Below are 25,938 nucleotides of genomic sequence, written 5' to 3'. Positions count from 1 at the left end.
AGCCGTTATGAAGCGTGTTTATCGCTTAGGTTACGGTATTGCTTTCAAAGCACTGCGCGATCATGTGCAGTGCAGCCACAAGGCGCCGGCGGTAAATTGAGATGTGATGTAACTGGTGAAATTGAACCAAGACAAAACCAACTCAAACATCTCTAATGCACACGTTCACAAATGTCTGGGAGATTTGACACTCAACGGAACCCATCTAAAACCCTGAAGCTGTCAGGCACTGTTTTTCTGGCAAATCTAAGCTAGCAAATATAAGACTTCCGGGGGACGATCTCTTCAAAATAAGAGTACCCTCTAGAGTATTGAAAAAAAGATTAATTTGCACATTAAAACGATTAATTAAGCATTTAAACGATGCTATAGGACACACATTATGTTTCTGTGTAAAAATAAGTAATAAGTAATGTTTCTGTGTAAAGATAAGTAATTAAAAAGTTATCTAAATGGATAAATGCTATTCACTGGAGAGCATGGACTTTATAAAGTGGACGCTGGACAAAAATCCCTGCTATGTTTCGACTAGTGTGACATACGCACGCGTCCGGGGAGACCTCCTCTACAACACCACACTGTCCGCTAAGCAGCAGAGGTGTAAAACAAAAATTGGCACCAGGTCAGATGTAAAAAAACTTCCCATTTCCAGACTACAGTGGACGCTGGACAAAAATCCCTGCTATGTTTCGACTAGTGTGACATATGCACGCGTCCGGGGAGACCTCCTCTACAACACCACACTGTCCGCTAAGCAGCAGAGGTGTAAAACAAAAATTGGCACCAGGTCACAGGTCAAAAAACTTCAAAAAACTTCCCATTTCCAGACTACAGTGGACTAAAGTGGACGCTGGACAAAAATCCCTGCTATGTTTCGACTAGTGTGACATACGCACGCGTCCGGGGAGACCTCCTCTACAACACCACACTGTCCGCTAAGCAGCAGAGGTGTAAAACAAAAATTGGCACCAGGTCACAGGTCAAAAATGTCAAAAAACTTCCCATTTCCAGACTACAGTGGACTAAAGTGGACGCTGGACAAAAATCTCTGCTATGTTTCGACTAGTGTGACATATGCATGCGTCCGGGGAGACCTCCTCTACAACACCACACTGTCCGCTAAGCAGCAGAGGTGTAAAACAAAAATTGGCACCAGGTCACAGGTCAAAAAATGTCAAAAAACTTCCCATTTCCAGACTACAGTGGACTAAAGTGCTTAGTAATGCTGACTCAATCAGGCAAGCTTACCCTTCTTAAGATTCTATCTCCCTTTTCTGTGACAACATTGACCCACTTCCACAGAACAGTGCACAAAGGTTTAATGCACTGTTCCGTGGAAGAAAATACAAAATCTTGACTTTGCTACATTACTACGATAAATGTGATGGATGGCTCCTTTGTTCTTTAACACAAATAAACCAATGAATGGAACCACACACTCCCTATCTACATATGACTATATATGACAAAGCACGGTAAAAATGTGACGTGTAATCCTTAGAATGACTAGCAATGATGAATGTAATCCATAGCAGTGAGAGAGACCTGTTGTTTTGTTAAGTAATCGTTCACACCCTTTGCAGAGCTAAAGGGCAGAAACTTCATTCATTAACTCCCACAGTACATATAATCCAAAAATGTACTGTGGGTTTAAGAGCGATGATGAAGCATCTCGAAGCATCTAGTGAGCGCGCCGCCTACGCCATAGCGTCTTCATTCGCTTTCGCAACAGTCAGCTAATTCCTGGCCCCCTTTCGACGGAAGACTCCAGCGACAGCATACGTGTATTCCCCGTCGAAGGAGACCGCTGCCGCTGCTAGACGCCCCCGCAGAAACATTCCTCTGGAGCCGCAGAAGAAATGTGCTGTGGCGGGATGCGGCAACACGGCAACTTAGTGTTGTAGAGGAGGTCTCCCCGGACGCGTGCATATGTCACACTAGTCGAAACATAGCAGGGATTTTTGTCCAGCGTCCACTTTATTCCACTTTAGTCTGGAAATGGGATTTTTTTTACCTCTGACCTCGCTGTATGGCATGCAATCTTTTTTTTTACACCTCTGCTGCTTAGCAGACGGTGTGGTGTTGTAGAGGAGGTCTCCCCGGACGCGTGCATATGTCACACTAGTCGAAACAAAGCAGGGATTTTTGTCCAGCGTCCACTTTATTCCACTTTAGTCTGGAAATGGGATTTTTTTTACCTCTGACCTCGCTGTATGGCATGCAATTATTTTTTTTACACCTCTGCTGCTTAGCAGACGGTGTGGTGTTGTAGAGGAGGTCTCCCCGGACATGTGCATATGTCACACTAGTCGATACATAGAAGGTATTTTTGTCCAGCATCCACTTTATTAAGTCCATGCACTCCAGTGAATGGACTTGGGCACTCCAGTGCATGGACTTGGGCATTTATCCATTTAGATAACTTTTTTACGTTATTTAATTACTTATTTTTACACAGAAACATAATGTGTGTCTTCACAATAACTGTAATGTAATACTAATACTAATAATGTAATGTAATAATTATTTAATTAACTACGCTTTTATTCTGAAAGCAACCGGATGTCTTAAATTTGCTAGCTCTCAAACAGGAAGTTCTAGATTTGCCAAAAAGACGGAGCCTGTATAGACACCTGAATACGCACTCTCACATTGCACCACAAGGTGGCAGTCCAACACAGTGACAAGCTCTGGATACGAGGATAGGATCTCAGGCTGCATGACAGACATGCTATAGGATGAAACAGGAGAGGGATGAGGGGGATTCTGGGAAACAAAAGAATTGTTTTGATGGAGCCAGAGGGCTATGGCTGAGCATACAGATGAGTCTATATAATAATACCACACCTCTCTCTGTGAAACTGACTGACAAGGCAGTCAGACTTGTACAGACAAATCTACCTGAAACATAGAATACTAAACAGATTAACTGTAACACCTACTGTATAGCGTCTGGATATGTGTGACCTTCTGATGTATGTGGACATTTATTCATTTATCCTTTAATTAAATAGATGTAGACATTAATGTCTTGATGATTCAATAGGAGTGTCTCTTCATCCAATACATCCAATTTCAAGGACCCCCAATTTGATATGCTGAATTCTTGTAACCTGTAACCCTAATCTACACTGTAAATCATCAGTGTGTTTAATTGAGTGGTTAAATATGTAGCCTCACTAGCCAAACAGCGTTCTATTTGTTTCCTATCAATAATTGAACTGCCCCTCAAGGTGGTGCCCGGGGACCTGGGGGTCCCAGGGCACCATGTTGAGAACCAACGTAGAGAGAGAGAGAGCAGATTGAGTGAGTTGGCTTTTCAGATTTATCGTTTAAAAACTGAAGGGATGACAAAATACCAAGATTCAATCAAGATATTGTGACTTCATTATGGCAACCTGCCCACCCCCCCTATCCTTTCTGCATTCACCTGCCACAACAGATGATACATGACAAATAGGATAATGGTAAAGTATAGTGTCACAAACGCCGGGGACAATTTTGGTCTGAATGGTGTTATCATTCTAAACTAAAGGAACGATGGCACACGCCCTCAAGTGCTTTAGCTACTCTAGACTCTCAGCCAAGTGAATAGCTGCATATTGCACCAAACATGTGACTCACTTCTGCACGCTGCTTCATCCAAATGAAAGGCTTCAGGGGTGCACTTTTCACGCCCACATTCAGCATCTTGTGTAATCCAAAGTAAGTCACACAAAGAAAGAGACCAGTCAGAAGTTCTATTAGTTATTAGGCCATCATCTCCAGAGGCACACTGGATCATTGTTCAAAACAGAACAGCCAAGGGTTACAGCAACTATAAGCTGTACTAACTCAGGAAAGCATCTGTGTAATTTTATACTTTGCTTTGGCTATTCAAAAAATAGTATCTCATAGCACGTCACTTCGTGGCATACTATGAACTTATAGATCTGTTATTTTTTTAAAGGAAAAGTTCTGCAAATCTTGCATTTTTTAAAGCAAACTTTTTAACTCAAGTCTTTGGATGAGCCCTACCCAAAAGCCCTTTCAAAAGTATGCCTGTGTTCAACAAATTAAAATAACTGTTAAATAGCTCTATATTGTGATAGTAGCCTATACTCATTGCTAGAGAGTGCTTGTTCAGTAACAGGAGTCTCCCCGTCTATCCTGCCCTTTAGAAAATAGAAAATGCATTCCTAGGTTGGGATACCCATTTTATCCCATCTTGCACAGAAAACAGATTAAACATTTGAGTGGAAGTGGAATTGATGCCACTAAGAAATGAGAACTGGAACACTATTAAATTGAAGCTGATGAATGGGCCGATACATTTCCTGATTGGCTGAACATTTTCAATCCACCTGAAAATGTATTTTGTTTATTAAAGAGCTTGAGTGACAGGGAGGCCGCACCTGAACAAACACTAGTCTATAACAATGATTACTGTCGAGGTGCCTGCTGGACTAGTGGTCCAGGCGCATGACACATATAGGCTCTGGCCTGACAGCGCGTTGTGTGTTTTGAGTCCTGTTCATGATGACCTTTGCTGCGTGTCTCTCCCCTTCTCTCTCTCTCTTTCCTGTCAGTCTTCACTGTAACTACCAATAAAAGGCACAAAAGCCAGAAACAAATCTTTAAAAAAAATTACTGATTACTGATATCCTGATTACTGTCAGAATATAGTGCTTTGAACATTTTTTTGTTTGTAAAGAATATCACTTACCCTAAAGTTTAAACATTGACAAAGTGCCAGATAAAAAATGGGAGATCTGGGCAATCAGTTAAAAAAAAACTATAAAAACTAAATGTTTCGAGCTGTAACTTCATCAGGGCTAAAGTGTATTCTCCATAGTTCATATGTTTTGGTGGAATAGTCTGCAATCTATAACAAAATGATACCTTTTCTACTAAAACTAATAATTTAAATGTTTTTTTTTACGTTTGATTGTCATGTGTGGCAATAATGATTTTGTCAGGTGCTGAATTCTGATAGCTTTCTCTTTGACCTCTACTTTGCCACCTACTGTAAGTCACTTGCAAGAGTTTGACTGTACAATCCAACAGTGTTGGTAAATAGTTCATCTCTCAAGAACAGATTCCGAGCTACGCTACTGAACAGGATTTACCAGATTGGCAAATAGTGTATTGCCTAATGGTTAGTGAGTGTGTGTGTGTGTGTGTGATTCATAACTAGAAACTAGTGTGCACTGAAGGACCAGGGCCGGGTTCATAGTTCATACAGGGCCACAATGATGCCACTGGATTCTTACATAATACCGCTGTGCATCATGTAACAATATACATGTACTGTACCCAATTGCCCTCGGATATCTTTGATCTCACATTTGAACATAGAGCAACAAGTGAGATAATGTCATTGATGACGGAATACGAATGCCTTCATCCGGCAGACGCAGCCTCACAGCAGGGACTCGGAGGTGACAATAGTGACAGACCATAATATGGCTGCCTCAGGATGGTGGTCACATGTCAGTTGAATTAGATTGTGGTTTCACAGCAGAGGGCTCAGTCACTGGTTAATGGACACTTTCTCCTGAGGTTAAAATCATGCTGATCTGGGGGAAGAAAGTTACACCGAGCCAAAGATGATAGAAAGATGGCACTTTGCCTGCGAGGTCTGGAGTGAACAAAGAGGCTCAATCTCATTTTTTTCTGCTGGGGGGGGGGGGGGGGGGGGGGTGAGGGTGTAATTGTGATGCAACGAGAGTCAATTCAGCTGAATTAGAATATAAAACAGCATGGCAGAGTATCAACCCAGACACACATTTATAGTTTCAACACCCTCAAGTGACCCATCTGGTATGTATGATACCAGATGGGTGTGTCTGTTCCACTTTATAGAAGACTTTCATTAAAAATGTATGATGATCGATTCACCCTGGTCTTTAAAGGGATAGTTCCGCTTTTAATCTTTGGATTTGATATCGCAAGCCAATCCCAAAAGGTCAAATAGTTGAAAACTGGGATTTTACAGAGCCTGGTTCTGGGACCCCCAGGGGTCCTTGAGGGGGGGGGTTCATGGGGTGCCATTCTATGTAATTGATTGATAGTCAGGAACCAAATGGACCCCTGTGGATCTGTAATTCTGAGAGAAGTGCATTAACATCTAGTTTTGTATATTAGCCTATATATGGGCGGCTGTGGCTCAGGAGGTAGAGCAGGTCGTCCAATGTTCCCTTGGTCGGTGGTTCGAATCCCAGCTCCTCCTCCTGTCCACATGTCGAAGTGTCCTTGGGCAAGACACTGAACCCTACATTGCCTCCAATGAGTCGGTCGGTGTGAGCTCGCCACCATTGGTGTGTGAATGTGGGAAGTGAGGACGCTGGCGTCGACTGTTCGCCGCTTGACCTCCCAATGTATGAATGAATGAACCATTGTAAAGCACTTTGAGCACTATAAGCGCTATAAAAATGCAATTCTGCAATTATTATTGTAGACTGGGGGAGGAAAAAAAGGTATCAAAGGGGGATCTGTGGCCTAATGCATATCAAACTGGGGGTCCTTTTTGGCTCATTGTGTGTCGGCATCAACATGAGAACAGAACGGAGATAGCCGCAGAACAAGCTCTCACTTCACTGCAGGATAGTGGTGGTGGACAAAGCACTCCACAGTACTCGACTGGTCAAATGTTACTCAGCTGTGAAGCGAAGTAGTTGAAAAAAACAAGTTGCTCTGTCACGTTTGTACTTGATTTTAACCCATTTAGGCCTGACGTCAAAATAAAAAAAAAATCTTCTAAATTCTGACCGTTTTCTGAAATAGTGGTGCTCAATATTTCATGTCAAGGACCCCAAAAATGATTGGCCTCCGACCCCCATCTGAAAATATGTTGTTCCAGGGACCCCCCCCCCCCCCCCAGAAGCAAAGATTTGAGTTAAAAAAAAATATATATTCCAAATTTGTGCCACATTTTCACGATTTTTCAAAAATAGCAGACCTACAAGCTCGTGGCGCGCCACTCGGTGGCGCGCCACGAGCTTGTAGATCTGCTATTTTTCAATAACTAAATTATAGCATAATGTTTAAAACACCAAAAGGGGTTCCCGCCCAAAATGTGTATTCAAAAGAACAAATTACCGGGGCACAGCAGTGCAGTCGGTAGCACTGTTGCCTCACAGCGAGAAGGTCGGGGATGCTGTGGGCATTGGGGGTGTGTTCTCTCCTCCGCATCATCAGTGCCAATACTACCCTAGGTGGGGTTGGCGAAAGGGCCTTTCTGTGTAGAGTTTGCATGTTCTCCCCAAGTCCCCTATAGGGTAGGTACCCTCACAAAAACATGTAATTCTGGTCTCCCCCTGGCCAGCCCGGGGCACCTGATGGAGGATTACATTAGACAATTGACACTGGGTGAAATTGTGGTATACAAATGTAAGAAAAAAAATTACAATTTCCAGAAATTTTCAAAACATAATTGTAGAAAATCTACTCTAGATCTGCTATTGTCAATATTTGAAATAGGACTTATATGGTTAATTCACAATGTAAATTTTTCCTACCTAGAAATGTAGAGGTGTCAAAAGTACAATATTTGACTTTAAAATGTAGTGGGAAATGTAGTGGAGTGAAAGTCATGAAAGTTTTCACAAATTCCAAAACTCAAGTATAAAATCTACTACAGTTACTCAAAAAAATACTTAAGTACAGTACTAAAGTAAATGTACTTAACCCATTCTGGGCGGGAACCCCTTTTGGTGTTAGCATTATGTTATGCTTTAGCTATTGAAAAATAGCAGATCTACAAGCTCATAGCGCACCACCGAGTGGCGCGCTACGAGCTTGTAGATCTGCTATTTTTGAAAAATCGAAGAACGACTGACATAGAAACATAGCTTTTTCAGAAAACTGTCAGGATGTAGAAGACATTTTTTAGAATCTGATCTCAGGTCTTAAGTACAGTACTAAAGTAAATGTACTTCCTAACTGTCCATCACTGACTGTACGACGCTTCAGATCTCTGACGGTGAAGTGTATAAAAGGTACAGTGTGGACAAGCACGGGCAGAGAGAGCATTTCAAATAGCATTCCTCCTCCGCTGCTCCCGGGAAATGATTCCTATGATGTGTGATGTGTCTGTGCACGTCGTTGCAGCATCGCCACAAAACCAGGACAGAGTCACGACAAATTAGGTTGCTCTTCATGGTATTTCTTTTTAATTTTAAGTACATCATACACAAACCTCTTTTATAGCGGCGAAAGCTCGCTATAAAAGGTTGTGTTCACACAACGATAGGTGCACAACGGGCCATCATCAGAAAAAAAGGACATCGTCGTTATTATAATCAAAATGTTTCAGCCATCATTTTTGCATTAAGCATTACCATTATAACCACCACCGGTTACCCACCACAGTCTCATATTAATTATCTTAACATCCAAATCATTCACCACTTTTCAACCTATCTTCATATAATAGGTCCTCAGTAATAATCATGATAAAATGGCACGATTTCTTTCTACTCAGTCTGTCTCATAGGAGGGCTGAGGGTTAGGGTTGTTTAGAAACCGTCCTCCAGTGACATAATTAGGCAGTTTTTTTTAAACAATACAAAAGTTTATATTTTCATTATCGTGAGAATGATGGCTTCCATTTTCGCATTGCAACTTTTCAGGACTAGAAAGCCTGCAGTTTCTATTGGCTTGTATTCCCCATCGATGATGTCACTGGAGGGCAGTTACTGAACTGCCCACAGCCCTCCTATGAGACACAGACCGAGTAGGAGAAAAAAAAAAGCGCATATGTTTTCATGATTATTAGTGAGGACCTATTATATGAAGATAGGTTGAAAAGTGGTGAAGTGGTCCTTTAAGACAGACCCCACAGAGGTCTCTAGACCGGACCACCAGACCTGGGCCAAGTAAACGGTAACAAATGGACTCCGAAGAGAATAATCAACATTCAGGATTTTACTGTGAAGCATTTTGCCAATCATTCTTGGCGTTTGTTTTAGCCTACTTGATAGACCAGGTGAGAGGGGTGTATCTGTGCCAATCAGAGGAACTTTTATTTTAAAAAAAAGTAAAAAAAATTGTGTCACTGCCTGTACAAGTGGATATCAATGCGAGGTCCGGGGAGCCCCCAGGGGTCCTTGATGAGGAGGGGGTGGGGGGGTTCCCCTGCTACATGATTGATCGTTAAATACCAAATGGACCCCTACAGGTCTGTAACACTGGGTGTACAAATATTCCCATGTGTACAGATTCAATGTTAAAAAGATTGAGAATCAATGGCCTAGGGCTCTACACACTGTCCTTCTGGCACCCTGTATTATTAGGATCTTATACAGCAGAGCCACCCGTCCATTCCTCCAAGCAGGTTACAACAAATGCCAACAAGTTATTTGTATTCTTTATAGAACTATTTGACCCAGGTCCACGTCATAGTGATACTGCACAGAGTGGAACTCATGTCCACCTCGGTCCATTTAAAGCCAACAAAACTGTCAAATGGACAACACGGATAACAAACGTACGTACATTCAAACACACTATACAAGTACGGAAGCAAAGGGAGGGGAAGCTCTAGCTCTTGAATTTCTGTTGAAGACTCTCACACCGGGTTCAAAACAAATGTCCCAATAAAACAGATTTAGCTACAGCCAAGAGCCCTTCTGGAGGGCCATGTGGGCTGATGACTTAAAATTCAGCTTGAATCAAGTCTGTGTGACACACACACACACACACACACACACACACACACACACACACACACACACACACACACACACACACACACACACACACACACACACACACACACACACACACACACACACACACACACACACACACACACACACACACACACACACACACACACACACACACACACACACACACACACACACACACACACACACACACACACACACACACGGCTAAGGGACAAGGGCCTCTTGGCGCAGACCGTGGAGTGCTTGAGTATAACCAGTAAAAGAACACGAGCACTTGAGTAGCAACCACATAACTGAGCTTCAGAGGATATTATTAGGGACTGAACCATCATGTAACACAGGGGTTCTCAACGTTTTTGGCCGGGGACCCCCGGAAATGCTTTGGCAATGTCTCGGGACCCCCGCCCCGCCCCCTCCCGACCCCCAATATAAATTGACTGCTACAATAACCTTAAACCATTTTGGGCGGGAACCCCTTTTGATGTTTTAAGCATTGTTATAATTTAGCTATTGAAAAATAGCAGATCTACAAGCTCATAGCGCGCCACCGAGTGGCGCGCTATGAACTTGTAGGTCTGCTATTTTTGAAAAAACGTGAAAATATATATTTTTAAAAAAATCTTTTTTTTGGAAAATATTTTGGGGACCCCCCAAAATAATTTGGCGACCCCCCGAGGGGTCGCGACCCACGGGTTGAGAACCCCTGATGTAACACACAGACAGTCCAACAATGCAAGTGCATTCATCAGATCACATCCCATGGAAATTATTTTCTCAATATGCCGGTTCACTCCATGAATATAAATCATAGAATGCAAAAAAAAAAAAAAAAGCCTGATTTATGCTTTGTCATACAATGTTAACAGCACAGCAAAAATAGCCGATCTACATGCTCATTGTCACAATGCATCTCATCGCGACATGTCACCATGTATAAATCAAATATTCAGGCCTAGGCTATTTTTAAGACTTTTTGCCTAGAATGACATGCCCAAAATAGGGATGTCAGGTTTAATTAAACTTTCCAGACATCTGCAAATTAATGACGCCTATGTTTAAATTAGTGGTCACTTTCCCCATTTCATCTCGAGGGCACTCAAAGGATGATGATGACAACGATTCCCCATTTGACTAAGTAGATGTTCTGATTTATTCATTTTGACTGGCCTTTTAACACTAAGACACAATGGACACATAATGTCAGGAAGCAGAGAAACAGAAGCATGACATGTTCTAGAGAGAACCTTTTCTGGATCAGTCTCCCTCTTGACAACCTCAAAAGCGTTCGCGGCCCAACCATCTGACCACTTAACAGTGACTGTCAACAGGTGGGCCAGGTTTTGGGGGGGCCATTTACATTTTAATGATCAATCAATTGATTGTTGTTATGGCTTGGATAAATGGAACCAATGTAGTACAATTTAAGTTCTTATTTATTGGCATCACAAATGAAAGCTCATTTTTCAAGGTTTTAAAGAAAAAAAAATACCATGTAATTTGTTTTACATTAATGTTTTAATAAAAATCATTAAAATCGTAGTGTTTTTTCCAATAATTTGGTGGACCACTCACTGGGAATCACTGTTCGAGTGTTAACAGTATGATCAAATACCCAAAGGTATACTGTGTGCATGATCCAAGAATACTCACGCTTCCAAGGAAAGAGCAGAAACCAACATACAGCAGCAGAAGAATGGATGCCTTAATAACTTGGGATATGTACAAACATGCAACAGCGACGACCCTCATCCCAGAATAGCAGCTTATTCTCAGACAAATGACATACCCTCAGATCTCTCTCTCTCTCTCACACACACACACACGTGTGGATGGAGTCTGGGACAGGCGAGAACAGGGGGTGGTGGGTTGGTGAGGTCAATCCGTCTACCCTGAAACTCGTTCATTCATTTTGTAGTCGGCGACACGAGGCGCATTTCTCGAGGACATGAAACGGTAGCGTTCCTCGTAACAATGGACCCTGTTCATGGACATCCGCGATGTGACCCAAAGACAGCAGCCGAGAAACCAAAAGCATGACATCATATTTCCCATCAGAAAAAGGGACACACACACACACACACACACACACACACACACACACACACACACACACACACACACACACACACACACACACACACACACACACACACACACACACACACACACACACACACACACACACACACACACACACACACACACACACACACACACACACACACACACACACACACACACACACACACACACACACACACACACACACACACACAGAGAGAAAAGTGCCGACAGGCTTGTCGAGCCTGACAGTGTGGCCAAAGGAAATGAATACAAACACAGCTCAGCTGTACAGCACAGATAAGACAGTGTCCAGAGGGCCATGTCAGTGTCAGAGTAGAGTTCTGATAAGAGAAAGCTGTGGCCCCTGGGACTGTGCGAGGTGGGCCTGGGACAGTCCTTAATAGAAAAGGGGGAAAAAATCCCATTCTGGGTCACAGAGGCCCCAAAAGGAGCCCAGGGGTCCTTCTGTCCCCATTAGTCTCAACATCTTTTTAATGGAAAAAAAAGGAGAATGAGGCTCTAGTCCAGGCCACAGTGTATTTCAAAAATCCTAAGAGAGAGAAAGAAGGAGAGGGAGGCAGAAAGAGAAGAAACAGCGAAACAGCACAGGTGATAAGAGCAGCAGCACACGTCTTAATACCGAAGTAAAAAAGAAAAAGAAAGAAACATCACCATGTCAAACACCCTGTTAAACATTTCCTTTTAAACTTCTTTTTTTATTTTTAAACCTATCAAGTCTTATGGATTCATCCGTGACGGATACACGAGGCAGAGAGATCCCGGCCCGCAGATCAGCACTGTGTTTTTTTAAGTTTTTTTTTTTGGCAAGTGTCGTGTCTTAAAGGCGCACAGTGTTGATTCTTAGCGGCTGCACGTTCTTGCCGTTGGCATGGCTTTGGCCGGGGCTGAAGTACGGGCAAAGCTTGGCGGAGAACTTCTCCCGGTAGGTGTAGAGCCAGGACATGTCGTCGGCGTTGTAGAACACCAACAGGCCCTTGGGGTAGTCCAGGTAGACGCCCACCTTCTCCAGCTTGCTCTTGACGTTGAGGCGGGTCCAGGGCTCCGTGCAGGCGCTGTACTGGTTGCCGTCGTGCATGACGATGCAGTAGAAGCCGCGGCTGGGCTGGATCTGGATGCTGCCCTTGCGGCTGACCGTCTCGTTGGCCAAGCCGATCATCCACTGGGTCTTCTCCGACACCATCACCTCCCAGTAGTGGACGCCCGTGCCGAAGCCCTCCGCGCCGAGCACGGAGACCTCCACGTCGAAGCGGCGCGGCGAGTCCTGCAGCGGCTGCGGGTGCAGGTTCCCGTAGGCCACGATGGTGCAGTCGTCCGACAGGATAAGCCTCTGGTGCGCCGTGATGGGGTCAAGGGTCAAGCCCGCCGGCACTGGGAGAGGGGAATGAAAACGGACAACGTGAACGGAGGGAGCGACGGTAGGAAGTTAAGGTGAGCTAGCGAGAGTAGGATGCAGAAAGAAAGAAAGTCCTCAGTGCTCTTACCTAAAGCCAAATAAACGGTTGACTCAGATAAACAAGCCAATAACAGAACAAAAAAAAAGTTTACTGAGCGGGAGAAGAAAAAACAAACCCCACTTCAATAAGTAATGAGAAAGCTTAGGTAAACAGCACGCCTGACGCCTGTACACATATTTGCTGTGTCACTCTTGTACTTAATACTTTGAGGTACGATGGGGTCGCGTGCCAAGAATAGCTGATCTGCAAACGCGCGATGCGGCATGTTGCGAGCTTGTAGATTGGGACGGGACACCATCATACAACGAAGTATAAATCAGGCTTCATCATGACTCAACTCTCTCGCTGCAGCTGTGGTGTGAATGGTTGTTATGCCGAGGCAGTGAGCAGCTCAACCACTCTACAGAAGGAGGGGGGAGGGGGGGGGGGGGGTGAGTCAAGTGTGTAGAATGACCGAAATGTCACCAAGAAGGATGCATCAAGGACAGTCAGTGGAAATGAAAGAAATATTGCAAACAGTTCACACCTACCTACCCTAAAACATGCTCTTGATGTTTTAGGGTAGGTAGGTGTGGTGTGAACCGTTTGCAATCAAACATATGAACCAGTGTGTTGTTTGTGTGCGCACACACACACACACACACACACACACACACACACACACACACACACACACACACACACACACACACACACACACACACACACACACACACACACACACACACACACACACACACACACACACACACACACACACACACACACACACACACACACACACACACACACACACACACACACACACACACACACACACACACACACACACACACACGTGTGTGTGTGCTTGCGTGCGTGTGCGAGCGAGTATAGTTTATTGTTGGGCCCCAGGAAGGCAAGAGGCTCGTTCATGTGTCTCTAATGGGGATCCTTTAATAAACATATAGTTTATTGTTGTATAATATGTTTGCTGCGTTCACACACACACACACACACTAGTGGCGACAAAATGACCAAGCATGGTCAGCTACGCTGTTGCTACGGGTCACTGTTGAAGTGATTCTGAAGCCGCACTGTGTAAGAGAAAAGGCTAGGGTTAAACAAGAAAATAATTACCAGCAGCTGATTTTCAGGAGAGTGGAATGAATTGTGAAACAAAAACATAGGACTGATTGACGCTTCAGTGCGTCAATGGATCGTCAGTGTCACACCTGCCTGTCACGCATTGACATGGGTAGGCTGTCCATTTGCAGCTTCATGTTGCTGGCTTCCATTGAAAATGACTTGTAGCCTGTTGCTTTGTCACGACTAGTGTAAACAGCACTATAATAATAATAAAGCTTTATTTCTATAGCACCTTTCAAAACAACGTTACAAAGTGCTTTACAAAAAGGAAACGGCAAAAGTAAACAGCACACAGCAGGAAAAACACAGAACAATGCAAAGCAAATAATAATACAAGGCAGAGTAAGCAATCAATAGAACACAATCAGGAGAAATCAGAATTAAAAGCTAGTCTATAAAAATTAGTTTTAAGTAGAGATTTAAAATGTGGAACTGACTCACACTAGTGTGTGTGTGTGTGTGTGTGTGTGTGTGTGTGTGTGTGTGTAAAGTATGTGAGTGAGTATACACAGTGTGTGTGAGTCTGTGACCAAGTATAGTTTATTTCTCCATCTACTGTTGCATGATTGTATTAATTGTTCATTGTTGTGCACTTCTAAAATCTCTGCTGCTGTATTATCTTACCCTAGGTCTCACCCTGCCCTATAATATTAATGGACAGGGAAGTTACTGAAGACATTGATAGTCTCTCTCTCTCTCTCTCTAGGTCGTCCCTCAGTCACTACACTGAAACTGTAATGTGGCAGTTCAACCACATGGGGCATACTCAGCATGCCCTGAGGGAGAAAGATGGTGGAAGGCGTGTTCTCATGAACCCTCTGACTCTCTACTTCTTATAGTATTTCAGGAAGTGACAAGAGTCATACGATGACATGTGGCCGAAACTGCACTGTGGTACTTTTGTTATTTAATGTCATATAGATTAACTATGGTCCAGAGAGGGGGGGGTGGGGGGAAGAAAAAGAGGATAGAAATGACCACAGAGTTCATTCAAAGTCAAGTGTTCCCCCGAGTCCAAACGAGCAGCAATGTCATACCAAGGTATGCAAATAGTAGTGGAGCAGAGAGCAGTAATTACAGCTGTGGGAGGTTGACCGGCTCCCACAGGCCCAAAGCTGCTCTGTAAAGGATATATATGGGTTAGGGCAGTGGTTCTCATAGTTGGGGCCACCGCCCCTAACCCGACTCCGCCAGATGGGGCAGCAGAGAGTACACTGGGTTCCCCCCTCCTGCTCCCATCTGGGAACTCTCAGGCAGACTTGATGCTCCGGCCACAAAACGGCCTGGCCAATCAGCGGCAGCTAGAGGCGGGATCAAGGCTTACACAGTGCTGCCTTGATCCCGCCTCTCACTACTCTCTGCTGCCCCATCTGGCGGAGTCAGGTTAGCCACCGCCCCCCCCCCCCCACGGGGCAACTGGAAAACAGAGTGAAAGTGGAAAAACTAAATAAAAGACAATCATAAGATTTCATTAAAATTCAATAAGATTATTGTGACAAATTTTTACCACTTTCAAACTGCCATGCGTATTTGGGGCATGTCATATCAGTCAAAGACATTTTAAAATCTACAAGCTCGTAGCGCGCCACCGAGTGGCGCGCTACGAGCTTGTAGGTCTGCTATTTTTGAAAAATCGAGGAACGACATATAAACATAGCTTTTTCAGAAAACTGTCAGGATGTAGAAGACATTTTTAGAATCTGATCTCAGGTCAAAATGGGTAAAAAAAAACAAAAAACAAAAAAGAAGGGGGGTGGGGTGGGGGGGGGGGGGGGTCTATTATTAAGGTTATTGTAGCAGTCAATTTGTATTGGGGGCGGGGCGGGGGTCGCGAGACATGGACAAAGCATTTTCGGGGGTCCCCAGCCAAAAACGTTGAGAACCAGAGTCTGGTGGTCAAGGCGACTAGGCGAGTACTACAGGCTCTGATGCAGCCTGAACAAATCCGGGGTTAGACAAGGAGCCCTGCTCTCAAACAGTGACCGTATCGCCTCAGAGTAGCACAGGGTTCAAGTTCAGCCAGTCATCATGAAGCCACATCAGGGAGAACAATACAGGCCTGTGTCCATGCTCTCTCTCTCTCTCTCTCTCTCTCTCTCTGTGTCCATGCACTCTCGCTCTCTCTCTCTCTCTCGCAAATCCAGAGAGCCAACTCAGAATCGAGTGAGAGGGGGATTTTGTACTGGATGTGTGCACTTCCTCTAGAATTTATGTCAGTCAGCATAAACGAGCATGGAGAGGGGTGGTAATGCGACTGGCCAGTGAGGGAAAGGGGGGGGGGGTGTCTTCTCCAGTCAATGACAATGCCAGTGTGTGTTACACTTTCAGTTGCATTCCGAGTATGAATTTCTGTTCTTACACAACATGCAGGCACAGGCACTGCCAGCTGGATGAGTGAAAACAGGCACCAGGTTTGTGAGGAGCCAGCCTGTTAGTTACAGCATTCAACACAGAGAGAGAGAGGGAGAGACAGAGAAAGACCGCAAGAGAGAGGGGAAGAAACTTAAGAAAAGGTTAGAAAGAAAGAGAGACAGACAGACAGACAAAATGACTTTGTCCTGTCTCACTGGCAGCTACTGGTGATGAATTGGAAGCAATTGTTCCATATGGCAGCCAGTCAATGAAGGCCAAGAGAATGCCATGCCTCCATGCCAGGAGGGTTAGGCTAAAAATGAGAGAATTGATCGACGGGAGTGAAATATTCCTCGGTGCATTACTTTAAGTAATCTTCTGTGAGATTGAGTGATGGCCATAGGCAGGGGGGGGGGGGGGGGGGTTAGCTCCTCCGCAACATTCCGACTCTAACACAGAAGGTTCATCACAGGCCTGCAGTTCCAGACATCCATAGCTCATCAGAGGACAATAACATCTTACAGTACAAGCATCCCAGCAATGTTAATGCAGGTTGGGATTAGTTCTCACGCTGCGATATTTCATCATCTGGGTCAGATATCCTGCTGCTGAATGAAATTATAATGAACTGTCCAGAGTGACCCCCCACTGCATTCCTCACTTCAGAGGACATGCTTGTTTTATATGAACCCGGAGAGTGTGTGTTGAACAGAACTACACCACTGTGCACTCATCGAGTTACCCTGTGGACGCAGTTAGGCCTTTTGCAAGGCACTCGTGTGTGTATAATGTTGCAGTAATATCCTGTGTGATACATACCTGGTGAAATGTCCTGGAACAGAGACTTCCATATTGTGTACTGTAAAGGCCCCATGTACTTGGATGTCGGGAAATCTTCATAGGTCAGATTGGTCTCGTGTATCTTCCCTTTAATCCTATGACAGAAAACAGATCAATGATCATTATTCTATGCATGTCCTTGGGGTTTTTTGTTTGTGTGTGTGTGTGTGTGTGTGTGTGTGTGTGTGTGTGTGTGTACTGGATCTGGTTTGTGTCTGGTCTGAACGTGGATTCGTTGACATTAACAACTGGGGCAATGTGTTGTGAATGTCTATCATTCCACAGCAACAGACATCATTAGTAAGAGGAGGGCTCAGCTCAGGTCTGCTGGTGTTAAGACTAGTATGAACTGTGAACACCCACACATAATGGGCTGAAGAGAGTTTAGGACCATATTGGGACTCCAGAAAATAATATAAAAACCTATTGTAAATTGCTAGGCTGATTAAAATGCTTCGCCTGAAAGTAATAAAATCCCACCAGGGATAACTTTTAGGATGGTTCAATTTAACCACCCCCACAGATTAAACATTACAGCTGGTTTACATCAGGCAAAGAGACACCGTCTGCTCAGAGATTAGCTCATTCTGTTGTTCAAATGTTTTACTTTCTCCAAAATGTCTGGAACCCTGATGATCAACCCATTTTGGGCGGGAACCCCTTTTGGTGTTTTAAACATTACGTTATAATTTAGCTATTGAAAAATAGCAGATCTACAAGCACGTAGCGCGCCACCGAGTGGCGCGCTACGAGCTTGTAGGTCTGCTATTTTTTGAAAAATTGTGAAAATATTTATTTCAGAAAACTGGAGGATTTAGAAGATTTTTTTTTAAATTTTGAGGTCAGGCCTAAATTGGTTAACAGTATGAGATGAACAGGCACCATCATAATAATGATATCTGGGTGCTTGAGTCCCAGACACATTATATGGTTAAATATGCTAACGTGTGATATCCTATTCTGGGCATCTCATTATATACTGTAGGAGGTGAACAATCAGCAAAAATAAGCGAAAAAGGCGATCTGCAATGTGTCACAATGCGATGCGTTAACTTGTGACCTTGTACAGCTGCTATATTCGGTGAAGAGATGTGGTGTACCAGGAAAAAGGGTAGTATAGAGACCCCTGAGAGACCTCAATCAATGAAGTATAAAAGGTTTAAATGGTTAATTAGGCTGTAGAGAAGAGAAGAAGAGAGTCCGCACACAGGATTGCTCCAACGGTGTTCTTTTATTGAAACACCATAGATAAGACACAACGTTTCGACCGCAGGCGGCCTTCATCAGGTGATCTATCACCTGGTGAAGGCCGCCTGCGGTCGAAACGAGCAATCCTGTGTGCGGACTCTCTTCATCTTTTCACTGTACCAGTGTTGTTTTCGTCGACTAAAACTAAGACGAAAAATGTTCGTCGACTGCCTTTTTCCACTGACGAAAACTAAATGGAAACTAAATGAAAACTAAGCTATGATGACTAAAACTAAGACTAAATATACTGACAATTTCGTCAACAAATAAAAACTAGACTAAAATGTTAGGAAGGGACTAGTGGACAAGAGATCCAGTATAAGTCATTTTACAATTAGTTGCATGCTGAAAATAGCAGATCTACGAGCTCACAACGCGTCGCAGCGCGACGCGTTGTGGGCTTGTAGATCTGCTATTTTCAGCAAGAGTAAAAACAGTCATTATGACGGCATCAAGGCCCGCCAAAACACATTTTAGTCGACTAAATCTACAGTTGATTTAGTCGACTAAAATCTTATGATATTTAGTCGACTAAAACTAGACTAACACTAAAACATCCCGGGTGACTAAAATGTGACTAAAACTAAATGAAAACTATTCAAGAGACTATGACTAAAACTAAAATCAAAATCTGCTGCCAAAAACAACACTGCACTGTACTTGCCTTGGTCCGGCACCAGCCAGGAACTGGATGTGCGCAAGCCACCTGCCTTTTTTTTTTTGTTTTTTTTTTTATTTATTTTTTTGCGGCTTACGCCTTTTATTGGTTTTTGAAGGGACAGACAGTAGGCTGACAGGAAACGGGAGAGAGATGGGGGAAGACATGCAGTAAAGGCCGTGTCGGGCTCGGGAGTCGAACCCGCGGCACACTGCGACTGGATTACCAGTCGGGTGCCCAGACGGTTACGCCACCGCCTGGGCCGCCACCTGCCTTTTAAACTAAATAGGCTGTAGTGGCATGGTGAAGTGTTCTGTCATTTTCGTTGATTTTGGTTCTCAACCAGTGGTCCGGGGGGACCACCAGTGTCCGTTCCTTGAGGGGATTCTAGGTGGTCCCCAGCTAAATGATGTGTTAAATTGTTGTTAAACAACTTTAATTTCCAAGAAGTCTACACAGTTAGAAGAATTGTAATTTTGATCAACGTTTGCCTGTTATCTCTCCTATGGCATCACATCAATAGAGCATGGAATTGTGGACAAAATTGTATCCAGCGATACAAAATATTCTAAGTCTTGGGTCTGAGAGGCTAAATCTCATCAAAATAATGGTGGTCCGTGGCTCAAATGCCGAATAAATAGACCTCTCAACCCAACCGGTCAAGGCAGATGGCCACCCACCTACAGCACAGCCAGGTTCTGCTTGAGCTTTGTTCCCGTTAAGATTTCTTTCCTTGCGGTTGCTCATGGTGAAAACTGTTGGGTCTCTGAAAGAGTATGTATGGTGTTGAAGTGCTCTGTAAGAGTATGTATGCAAGGTGTCTCGAGACAACTTGTTGGGATATGTCAGAAGAATAAATAGATAAAAGTGACGTGAGTTCAACTGTAATGGACTACAGCAGTGGTTCTCAAAGTGGGTCCTTGAGAACGTTCCAGGGGCATTGTTGGGAGCTTGCAGATGTGGCATTTTCAAAAATAAAAACACAAATTTGGAATATCTTTGAAACATTTGAATGACCCCTGGCACAAAATCATTTCAGATGGGGGTCAGCAGAATTAATTTGGGGATCCTCGACAAGAAAAAGGTCCGAGAACCACTGGAGAGTACAGTAATGATCCGAGCAAACCTCTCGGATGTGACGGCCACGCCCTCCAGGAAGTCGTGGCGCCCCGTCTCGTTGAGGCGCTCCTGAAGCATCTGTATGCCCTCCTTGACGTCGCGCAGCTGCTGACTGTACCGCTGGATCTTGTGCTCTATGTCGGCGAACTTGCGCGCCGTGTCGATCTCCAGCTCCTCCAGCATGCTCTTCTGGCGCTCGCGCAGGAACCGGTGCAGGCGCTCGAACGCATCGCCGATGGTCGCGCGGAGGCCTTTCGCCGACGACTGGGAAATGACAAGAGGGTGGAGATGGTGAATTTGTGCGACTTTGTTTTACCAGAGTAAAAGCAGCAGTAAAAAGTAAAAAAGCATTGGCATCCAAAAAAGTACCAAAGTAAAAGTACGTAAATTTGTGAAATGTTTAAAAACAAAATGCATATAGGAGAAATATAATAATAAGTACTGAGAAATTGACATACTCAAGTTAAGTAAAAAAATACAAATGCATACAAATTTTACTTTAACCCATTCTGGGCGGGAACCCTTTTTGGTGTTTTAAGCATTACGTTATACTTTAGCTATTGAAAAATAGCAGATCTACAAGCTCATAGCGCGCCACCGAGTGGCGCGCTACGAGCTTGTAGGTCTGCTATTTTTGAAAAATCGTGAAAATGCGGCACTAATCTTTGAAAATTTTACATATATTCTTTCAGAAGACTTTATTTTATTTCGACGTCCGGCCTAAATGGGTTAAGTGCTTAGTTACTTTCCACCACTGAATTTGTGCAAAAGGAAAAAAAAAAAGCTTTCATGCAAAGTTCCTTTTGATGCGCTCCTTCACTACAATTACAATACGAGGCTTTGAACAGTGGCTGGCTTCATTAAAGTGTTCCAGTCGCTACAGTGGCAGACTCTTAATTGGACATGACTCCTTATCCCCCCGGGGGCTTGCAATGTGCTTTAACAACATAAACATTATGTAAACATTTATTCATTCATTCTGATCCTACGTGCATTGATCTTGTGAGCGCCATCTCAGTTCAAACTGATGGGACAAACGCACGGGTGCAGCATAGCATATGGTTTTGTTGAGGCCATTAGTACATTTTTTCCAGAGGAAACTTAACCCATTTTGTGCGGGAACCCCTTTTGGTGTTAGCATTATGTTATGCTTTAGCTATTGAAAAATAACAGATCTACAAGCTCATAGCGCGCCACCGAGTGGCACGCTACGAGCTTGTAGGTCTGCTATTTTTGAAAAATCGAAGAACGACTGACACAGAAACATAGCTTTTTCAGAAAACTGTCAGGATGTAGAAGACATTTTTAGAATCTGATCTCAGGTCAGAATGGGTTAACAGGCGTAATCAGACAGGAGCTGCGAGGGAAAACCCCCCTGTGTACGAAGGTGGGTGATTAGAAGAAGAACGGCAGACTGGAAGATTAAGCCATTTTGACCTGAGATCAGATTCTATAAATGTCTTCTACATCCTGACAGTTTTCTGAAAAAGCTATGTTTATGTCAGTCGTTCTTCGATTAAAAAAAAAAATAGCAGACCTACAAGCTCGTAGCGCACCACTCGGTGGCGCGCTATGAGCTTGTAGATCTGCTATTTTTCAATGGCTAAAGCATAACATAATGCTAACACCAAAAGGGGTTCCCGCCCAAAATGGATTAAAACGATGCTATTACTGTGCTGAGGGGGAGAGAGAGAGAGAGGGCTGCAAGTTGAGGAGAAGGAAGAGAAGTTGCGGGAATTGATTTTGTTGAAGGGGGTAAATGAGAAGCCGGACATCAGAGGGAATGAATCATCAGAGACGGAGCGCGTCAGAGAGGGAGACGGAACAAAGGGGGGGCAGATGAGAGAGCGCTGCAATAGTCAGAGAAGCAACACCAGACCTACTGACCAAAAGGAAATGCTGTGTCGGGGTGCAACAGCATCCCTATGCAGAAAAACTAGTTAAAATAGCAGATCTACAAGATTGTCCATTTCTTTTCTTTTTTAAATACATTTTATTCAAAGAGTATGACATCATATGCAAGTTTCACAGAAAGAAAATACAACTCTTTGTTTTTACATTTTCTCCCACAACTCCTTTCCCAATCCTCCCCACCCACCCACCATCTTTCCCCACGAGGCCAGACATACAAACGTATATACACAGGTATAAAACCAATAGGTTGAGTACATAACTAAGATACACACAACATATATACAGGTATAAAACCAATAGGTTGAGTACATAACTAAGATACACACAACATATATACAGGTATAAAACCAATAGGTTGAGTACATAACTAAGATACACACAACATATATACAGGTATAAAACCAATAGGTTGAGTACATAACTATAATAGGTTGAGTACATTGCAAGGAAAGCCAAGGAAAACGACTGGCATATCCTGCATGAGATAACAACAAAGGCAGCGCCCCCAAATAGACTCAAGTCCCGCCACCCCTATAACACTAGAGCACAAGACATGCTTGGTTCCATCTCTGAGGACCTGTCGACAAGGGCATGGCTGGCAACCACCTGGAAGCGGGAATGGGGCCCACACGTCTGCACTGCTACACCCAAGACCCGGGAGACGGAGTCGAAGGAGAACACCTACCACGCCGACACTGGACCCTGTTAAACCGCCTCCGTACTGGGGTCGGACGCTTCAAATCGTCTATGAAGGAGTGGGGCCTGGCAGACAGCGCAGCATGGGAGTGTGGCGAGCCTGAGCAGACTGCCGACCACATAATTACCACCTGTCCTCTGTACAGACCTCCTTCAGAGGCTGGCCTCTTCCATGTGGGACCAGAGACAATGGCGTGGCTTTCTGACACTGAGCTGGACATATGACGACGATACACGAAAGAAGAGTACATAACTAAGATACAAAGAAAGGGATCACATGAAGATTGTCCATTTCAACTATTTTGCATTACACCATTGTGCGACAAAGCATAAAACGGGGCTCAAGTTGTAATAGACACACACACACACACACACACACACACACACACACACACACACACACACACACACACACACACACACACACACACACACACACACACACACACACACACACACACACACACACACACACACACACACACACACACACACACACACACACACACACACACACACACACACACACACACACACACACACACACACATATATATTGTGACATTCATAGTTTTAGAACAGTAAAAAAAAAAGAAGGATAATTATCTCAATGTGTTGTGAGATTGTAGATCGGCTATTTTTTACTATGATAAGAACCAGAAAAAGACAACACTTACTACTGTAATCACGACATTACAAAATATAAAAAATCCCAGGTGATAGAATCTAGTCTCATGTTACAATATCAATATGCCCAACCCTATTTTAGGCAAGAAAACTTAATTTGTGCTCTTGCCTAAAATAGGGCTGTTAACAACAGCAGACATTCTATTAAAGTAAGGTATGAATTTGAATGAGGACTACTCTCTCTGTGCATCTGTTAAGTGTCCGCAAAGACCAAAGATCTCAATTTAGAACTCCTCACAAGAGGAGCTGGATTCTGGAGCAATGTGACCCAAGGCTTCATTACTCCAGCCTAAAGAAAAAAAAATCAATCACCATCCAACCCCATTCGTGTTCCTTCTCAAACCAAGGGCAAATATTCTCTCCGTGTTCCAGAGGGAGCCCATTAACCCATTTTGGGCGGGAACCAATTTTGGTGTTAGCATTATGTTATGCTTTAGCTATTGAAAAATAGCAGATCTACAAGCTCATAGCGCGCAACCGAGTGGCGCGCTACGAGCTTGTAGGTCTGCTATTTCTGAAAAATCGAAGAACAACTGACATAGAAACATAGCTTTTTCAGAAAACTGTCAGGATGTAGAAGACATTTATAGAATCTGATCTCGGGTCAAAATGGGTTAATATCCCTACTGTGCAGGCACAGAGGGCTGTGACATCAATGTGGGATGCGTGTTCCCCTTGTCCTCCCACCTGGGATTGCTAATGCAAAGAGAGGAGAAAGAGATTGTGAACCGCAGCGACTCGACATTCGCTTTAAACCGACGTTTCTGTCTCTGTCTGGCCCGGCAGGCTGCGGAGGTTGCTGGGAAGAGAACAGAACAGAACGAAGAAGGTCGCTGGCTGCCTTTGAGGGCACGAGAATGGGACATAATGTCTCTTGTCCGTCAGACCGCGAGACAATCCAGAGCACAAGGCTGGCATGGCCCATTAGAGGAGGGCCGATACTGTGAATGGATAAAAAGCCCATTCACAGTAGATATATATATATATATATATATATATATATATATATATATATATATATCTTTTTTGTAATGTTTTTTCTTTTGTGGCTTTCGCCTTTATTTTATATTTTTATGGAGGGACGGACAGTAGGCTGACAGGAAATGGGGAGAGAGATGGGGGGGGGATGACATGCAGTAAAGGCCGTCGGGATCGGGAGTCGAACCCGCGGCACACTGCCAGACTGGGTTACCAGCCAAGGTGCCTGGACCACTGAGCCATGGCCCAGGCCCACAGTAGATATTTTTGACGGGTAAACAACTGAAAGGTAATAACATTGATTGTGTCCGTGTTTCATTTAGGTGTAGCACACAGAAACACCTTAATGAATCGTATCCATGATTTAACCCATTCATACCGGGAAAGCCTATGGGCCCTATATTTTCGTCAGTGCCTAAATCTTCTTTGCCTTCTTTTACAATTAAAAAAAACATTTTAAAATTGTTCAACTAGCCGATGGGTTGTGAGCTTGTAGATTGGCTATTCGAACTATGGGTGGGAATTCGTGGGTGGGAACCCGGCAGGGGAGAGCAACGATCTCTACACCCTCCCCAAGACCCCAAGCAGGGGTTACAGCACAGGTGCAACAGTTAATTGGCCCATTTAGACCTGACATCGAAAGCTTGTAGATTGGCTCAAAGGGAGTCTAGTACCAACGTGCCTCAAGCCTAAAACGGCTGATCTGGTGCTTCACAGGTACAAGGACTGGAGTTGCAGAAGGAGAAGAGACTGGAGCAGCACGGACATTTAGAGCCTTTTATTAGGTGCTAAAGTATACAAAAGACTAACGTTTCGACCTTGCGGTCTTCATCAGAGTCATGACTCTGATGAAGACTAACGTTTCGACCTTGCGGTCTTCATCAGAGTCATGACTTTAGCACCTAATAAAAGACTAACGTTTGGACCTTGCGGTCTTCATCAGAGTCATGACTTTAGCACCTAATAAAAGACTAACGTTTCGACCTTGCGGTCTTCATCAGAGTCATGACTTTAGCACCTAATAAAGACTAACGTTTCGACCTTGCGGTCTTCATCAGAGTCATGACTTTAGCACCTAATAAAAGGCTCTAAATGTCCGTGCTGC

General features: G+C 43.9%; 1 protein-coding gene across 2 annotated transcripts in view; it reads right to left on the bottom strand.

Moving 5' to 3' along the window:
- Positions 1–11,089: 11,089 nt before the first annotated feature.
- Positions 11,090–25,938, bottom strand: part of trim62.1 (tripartite motif containing 62, tandem duplicate 1) — a 55,194-nt gene continuing 40,345 nt past the window's right edge. For both annotated transcript variants that reach the window (XM_079509463.1, XM_079509464.1), the window contains exons 4-6: positions 20,566–20,822; positions 17,513–17,628; positions 11,090–13,127 (exon numbers count right to left, since the gene is read on the bottom strand). In XM_079509463.1, coding sequence (XP_079365589.1) covers positions 12,577–13,127; positions 17,513–17,628; positions 20,566–20,822 — 924 coding nt within the window. In that variant the 3' untranslated portion in view covers positions 11,090–12,576. The remainder of the gene's footprint in view (positions 13,128–17,512; positions 17,629–20,565; positions 20,823–25,938) is intronic.

This window comes from Electrona antarctica (genome assembly GCF_951216825.1).
Source record: "Electrona antarctica genome assembly, chromosome: 9".
Classification (NCBI taxonomy): domain Eukaryota; kingdom Metazoa; phylum Chordata; class Actinopteri; order Myctophiformes; family Myctophidae; genus Electrona; species Electrona antarctica.
This window is presented reverse-complemented; position numbering and strand designations above follow the sequence as displayed.